This window comes from Ursus arctos, unplaced genomic scaffold (assembly GCF_023065955.2).
Source record: "Ursus arctos isolate Adak ecotype North America unplaced genomic scaffold, UrsArc2.0 scaffold_31, whole genome shotgun sequence".
In the NCBI taxonomy this organism is placed as follows: domain Eukaryota; kingdom Metazoa; phylum Chordata; class Mammalia; order Carnivora; family Ursidae; genus Ursus; species Ursus arctos.
The window spans coordinates 24,376,987-24,383,027 of record NW_026622997.1 but is presented as its reverse complement, the minus strand read 5'-3'; the positions used below and the strand labels follow the sequence as shown (position 1 = coordinate 24,383,027).

Here is a 6,041-nt window from a genome sequence, read left to right as displayed (position 1 = left end):
AAAAAAAAGAATAAAAAAGAGAAAGAAAAAAAAAGAAAAAAGGAAGGAAGAAATAAAGGAAGTAAAAAATAAAGTAAGCAAACGAAAGGTTTAAACAAAAAAGGGACAAAATAAGAAAAAAATGTTTGGCCAGTATAAATACGTCCACATATAAAATGGCATCTGATTACATTTACAAGGAAAAAAAAATACGAGGATGAAGCATCGGTGAGGGAAAAAAACACGTCTTCTCATTTACACCTATAAGGAATAAACACATACACACTGAGAAAAAATTTGGTCCTGAATTGTGTTTTTTTTTTTTCTTAAAGTCCAGCACAGATTTGAGTTGCGTTTGAATCCTTTAAAGAGTTAAGAATGAAAAAAAGCTGGTGATAATTTTGTTGTAGGAATCAAACATAGCGCCATCTATCTGCTTTTTATATTATCCTACACTATTTTAAAAACTGCTCAACAGTCTTATACAGAAATCTTTAAAAGATAGACAGGATAACATGCTATATTAACCCCACCAGTGAAATAATCCAACACCATCACGATTCCGATTTTAAGAGAAGAAAAAAACCTCTTTTTTTCCCTCCCCGCCCGAAACCACTCGCCCCTGCACGGCCCCCGGTACCACATCAAACAGTCCGCTCTCCTGCACGCCCGCGGGCCGCGGAGTCTCACCTCACAGATTTCGGGGGTGCGGGGGCCGCCTGGACGTGCCACCTGCCCCCGAACGTGCAAATCCGTCCCAGTTCCTCCGCGCCCCCCCCCCCCCAGCGCCCCGCCCCGCGCCCCTCGCCGGGCTCCCCGCCGGGCTCCCCACCGGGCTCTCTGGGCACTCCCCATCTCCTCCTCCGGCTGCGGGCGGGGGCAAGGGGAAAAAAAAAAAGGAAGGAAGGAAGGAAGAGGAAATAGAAAGAAAGGGAAAAAGGAGGAAAAACCCAACAAAACGGGAATCCGCCAGCGTGGAGTCTCTCTGTCCCGGCGCTCGAGCCTGCGCGACCCCCCAAAATATCTGCCTTCGGTCCAATTACACGCCCGGAGCCTTGTCTTCTTCAGGGGGAGGGGATGGCGGGGGTGCTGAGAACTAAATCCCCAGGGGCGCGTTGGGTTTCTTTCTTTTCTTTTTTCTTTTTTCCCTCCTCTCTTGACCAAGAAATGAGATAAAATAAAACAAAAACAGCAAAGGGGGTTGATGAGAAAGGGACGAGATTCCTTCAGTCTCTAGAAAAACTACCAAGTCGGCTTCTTGCTGGGGGTGCAGCAGACAAGTCCGGAAGCTCGTTGGAAGTGGGGGGGGGGGTCTCTTCGGGCAAAGGGGAGGAAACTCCAAGTAGCTTTTTTTGCCATCAACAACAACATCAAGAACAACAATAAAAGGTCGCCCCTCATCTCCCCGCCGCCTCCTCCGCGTCCTTGCAGCCGGGGAGGTGGGGGATGGGAGCGCGGGTCCCCAAAACGCCGCCGCGCTCCTCTCTCCGGCGACCGCGATGCGGCCGAAACCGGCCCCGCTCACTTTTTTTTTCTTTTCCTTTTTTTTCCCTTTTCTCTTCCAACTCTTTCTCTGTCCACTTCTCTCTCTTTTTCTTCTTCTTCTTTTTTTTTTTTTTCCTCTCTTGCCCCCCGGCCCTCTTCTCCCAGCCCGCGCGCGCGCCCGTCAGTAGGTGAAGACCAGGTTGGAGATGCTGGACTCGAGCCAGTCTCCCGAGATCATCTCGCTCACCTCGGGCGTGCAGTAGTCCGGGAACTCGAAGTGCGAACCGGAGCCGGGCTCGAAGTTAAAATCCAGGTCCCGGTCCAGCGCCGACGACGAGCTGAAACTGCCCAGGGACATGCTCTCAAAGTTTGAGCTGGGGTTCAGGTCGAGCAGGTCGTCTTCGAACTCGTCGTCGGAAGACGAGGAGCCCGACGACGAGGACGAGGACGAGTGGGACGAGGCCGACGAGGACGCGTGCGAGGGCGCGCTGGACGGCGCGGGCGAGGCGGCGCGCAGGCTGGCGTAGCTGCGGTGGTCCGCTGGCGAGCGGCCGGCGGCCGGCGACGAGGCGGCGCTGCTGCGGCCGCTCAGGCTCGGCCCGTCGGGCGAGCAGCCCGCACCCCCCTCCTCGTACAGGCCCAGGGGGTCGTTGGGGTCGGTGCCCGCGCCCACGCCGCCCACGGGCGAAGAGGACGCGCCCAGGCCGCCGAACAGGTAAACGCGCTTCACTTTCTTGTCGGCCAGGTGCTTGCCCGGAGCCGCGAGGCCGGCCGAGGCGGAGGCGGCCGTGGAGGCCGAAGCCGCCGCGCTGGGAGTCCGCGCCTTGTACAGCGAGTGGTGGTCGGCGGCGGCGGCGGCGCCCAGGGGCAGTAGGGCCGCGGCCCCCGCCTGCTCTGCAGCGAAGGTGGAGGAGGCGCCCGCGGCCGCCGCCTTCCCGCCGCCGCCCGCCAGGATGAGCTTGGCGTGCGGTTTGCTAACCCCGCCGCCCGCGCCGCCCGCCACTTTGGAGCCGCAGCTCTTTTTCTGCGCGGGTTTGGAGTTGGCGCCGCCGCCGCTCGCGCCGCCGCCTCCTCCCCCCGCGTTGCCGCTCCCGCCACCGCCGCCGCCCCCATGGCCGCCCCCGCCACCGACCTTGTCTCCCTTCTCCCCCGGCTTGGAGGAGGCGGCGGCCGAGGAGCCCGAGTTGGCGTTGCCAGACTTCACCTTCTTCCTGGGCCGGTACTTGTAGTCGGGGTAGTCAGCCATGTGCTTGAGGCGCAGCCGCTCCGCCTCCCGAATGAAAGGGATCTTGTCGCTGTCTTTGAGCAGCTTCCAGCGTTTGCCCAGCCGCTTGGAGATCTCGGCGTTGTGCATGTCGGGCGACTGCTCCATGATCTTGCGCCGCTCGATCTGCGACCACACCATGAAGGCGTTCATGGGCCGCTTGATGTGCCCGCTCGGCGTCTTGCACCAGCTCGGGTCGTCGGCCTTGCCGCCCGTGGAGGCGGTGGAGCCGGGCGTGGGGGAGGAGGCGATGCCCAGCTCGAGGCCGGCGCCCGAGTCCGAGCTCTCGCCGGCCAGCAGCGCTTCCGTGTTCTCGGCGTTGTTGGTTTGCTGCACCATGGCCCCGGCTCGGCGGGCGCCCACGCGCGCTCACACCCTCGCTGCGGCCGCGGCGCGATCGCCGGGCCCTCCCGGCTCCCCGGGCCAAGCACACGCCGAGCGGGAGGACGCGCAGGGCGGCCGTGCGGGCCCCTCCACTCCTCGCCGGGGCGGTGGTGGGCGCAGAGAGAAAAGTCTCCAAAAGATGCGGGGAAGGAGTACTCTGCCTCTTGCAGAGGAGTTATATTTCCCAGGCTGGAGAGTCTCTCCCTCCCTCTCCTCGCGCTCGCCCTTTCTCTCTCTCTCACCGCGCCGCAGTTTGCTCTGTCTTTCGGCTCTGAGTCTGGAGACCGTGCTAAAGTGGAGAGGAGTTTCTTGAATGCTGGTTGCTGAAGCTTCCAATGCAAGTTTCTCGCCGCCTCCCAGGCAAGTCTTTTTTTTTTTTTTCTTCCCCTTAAGCAGTTGGTTCCAGTTCACGAGCGCTCTCAGGAGCTCAGGAAAGCGACATAGTCTCTATCACTTAGTCCCTTTCCTACAATGCAAAGCAAAAAAGACTCTGGCTCCAGGACTCTCTGTGGGCGGAATCGGCACTAAGGAGTTTGTGCAATTATTTTGTTGCAAGGTAGGAAGCCAAAAAGCCTTCGTGCAACAGACTGGCATGAATAAATGTATGTTTCCCCCTCCCTTCTGCAAGAAGGGAGCTGGTAATGGCAGAGTTCCTCTAATGCAGACTCTTAAAGAGCGTGCAAGAACTAGAGACCCGGGAGCGAAACAGGCCTCTTCCCCTCACACAGTTTCTCTTGCTGCAGCTTAGAGCAGACCCCAATTCCGCCTCGCGCCTCTTTATCCTTTCACAGTCTTGGCCGCGGCCAATCAGCCGCTGTAACCAACGCTTCCTCATGCCAAGCCCCTCCCCCGGGCTTCCTATTGGCTTGGAACCCGATGCAATAATAATCTCCGCGTGCAATGAGAAGCTCCAAATCTGACCTCATTCCAATTTACAGAGCAAACTTTTTAAAAGGGCTAGAAGTACAGCTGAGATTTCTGCTGCCTTTTTTTCCTTTTGCTCTGTGTGTGTGCGTGCGTGTGTGTGTGTGTGTGTGTGGTGTGTAAAGAGGATGTTAATGCATGAAATTATTAAGGGGAGAGACGGAAATGTATTCTAACCATTATGTTAGATAACAAGGGGCTTGGAAATGGGGGGGTGTAAGGGTGAAATACTGTAAATGGAAGCTTTCTGCTTAAAAGCCAAGTGATTATTTTTATTAGTTCTTTTCAGTACTGGAATAAAGAATCAGCCTCCAGTGCAAAATCTGTTCCTCGGATCCTTCATAAAGCCAAGGATGTAAAAGGGGGAAGGAAAGCCACAACAATAAATCAATGGATATTGAAAACCATTAAGAAAGTGGTACCTAGACACCTGTCATCACAATTATTTTAACAGCTCTAGGTACAGCACAGATGTTGATGTATTGTGTAAATCCCTTCAGAGCCATTTTTGTGCTGTTTGTGGAAGGCAGAGAAGAGGAATTTTTGCAATAATTGCTTGCTCTCTTAACCAAACAGGGGTTAACTATGGTTATTTAATGATTTAAACACCCCTATAAATCCTGGATAGCCCAAACAGAAGAGCTTTCCATTGGAACACATTACACAGTGTTCCATACTTAAGGGGAGAATTTCCATGGTTTCATATAGGATGGTAATGTTAGGGAAAGAATTGGGGTCGTTTTTACTTTCTAAATATTTGTTTCCCCCATTTTCAAAATTAAAGATTGCTGCACTCTTTCTCCTCGCCCCCACCCCTTCTTACTTCTTTCCTTTATATATATTTTCTTCTATATATTCCTTCTATGTTATTTATATGTTACTTGAATCAAATTGAGTTAAAAGGCCAAGGCGAAGGGAAAGAAGGACGTGGTATGACTTGTAGCAGAAGATACTGGAGCCTGTGGATTTATAGTAGACCTTGATGCTAGTCCTTCTTACTGGTTTTGTACTCTGCAGAGATGGTTAAGTCTCAGTTCTCCTCATCTGTGATATGGAAACACTGGGAGCTACTTTATCTAGGGTTGTTGTGAGGGTTCAGTGAGTTTGATGCATTGTAAGCCCTCCATGAATGCTATTATCTTTCTCTTGGTAATTCAAATACCAGAGACACGCCTTCTAGTAGAAATAGTATGTTATTGCTTGGGAGACCAAAGTTGAGGATGGCCACCAAATTTTTTTTTTTTTTTTTTTACACGTAGGCTCCACACCCAACGTGGGGCTTGAATTCAGGACCCTGAGATCAAGAGTAGCATGTTTTACCTACTGAGCCATTGAAAAGTAATCTTAGATCACGTGATGTGAACCATACAAGGACAACAGGGGCAATCCTGTGGTCTTAATGATTTTAAACGAAAGGAACTTTGTGAAGAGTGTTGTGGAGAATTTGCCAAAGTTACACAGGTAATCCAAATACATATTTGGCCACAAAAATTACCCCTATTCCATGGTGTGAAAATTAGAGTTCTAGTATAAATCAGTCTTTCTTAACACCATAAGAGTAAACTGATTTTCTGCAGGCCAGGGATAGGTGGTTAGGTAGGGCCAACCCAACATAATTAAGTGAGCTTTTGATTCAGATCAAACTAGTGCGAGGCAGCAGATTTCTATTTATCTTGTCAAACTTTTAAAGTATGTAGGCTGGCCAGAGGCCCAGGTTGTCAGATTTAGAATTTTACTGGAAAGAACACCCTTTGGAGACATCTGACTGGATCTGTAAGGATCAACCACAAGCAAGAATGTTTTTGTGGCGAAAAGCAAATAATTTTTGACCATTAACTACCCAAGTTATATACTTTTTCTTTTAGAAGGGGGAACAAATCTTGAACAAACAAACAAAAACCCACAGGCACCTTTTTTTTACATATAACAAAGTTGGGTGTGTCATCATGCGTTTTATTTTCTTTGGTGTGCACACCAAAATACGTAAACAATCCTAAATGTTATA

At 51.9% G+C, this 6,041-nt stretch overlaps 1 protein-coding gene across 1 annotated transcript; it reads right to left on the bottom strand.

Annotated features, from left to right (window-relative positions):
- Nucleotides 1-785: 785 nt before the first annotated feature.
- Nucleotides 786-3,884, bottom strand: SOX4 (SRY-box transcription factor 4). Its single transcript, XM_026511576.4, has one exon. The coding sequence runs from the start codon at nucleotides 3,065-3,067 to the stop codon at nucleotides 1,646-1,648; it is 1,422 nt and encodes a 473-aa protein (XP_026367361.1). The 5' UTR covers nucleotides 3,068-3,884; the 3' UTR covers nucleotides 786-1,645.
- Between the last annotated feature and the right edge of the window lie 2,157 nt (nucleotides 3,885-6,041).

Excerpts from the sequence above, each read along its gene's own strand:
- SOX4 (XM_026511576.4), bottom strand. The coding sequence starts at position 3,067 with ATGGTGCAGCAAACCAACAACGCCGAGAACACGGAAGCGCTGCTGGCC.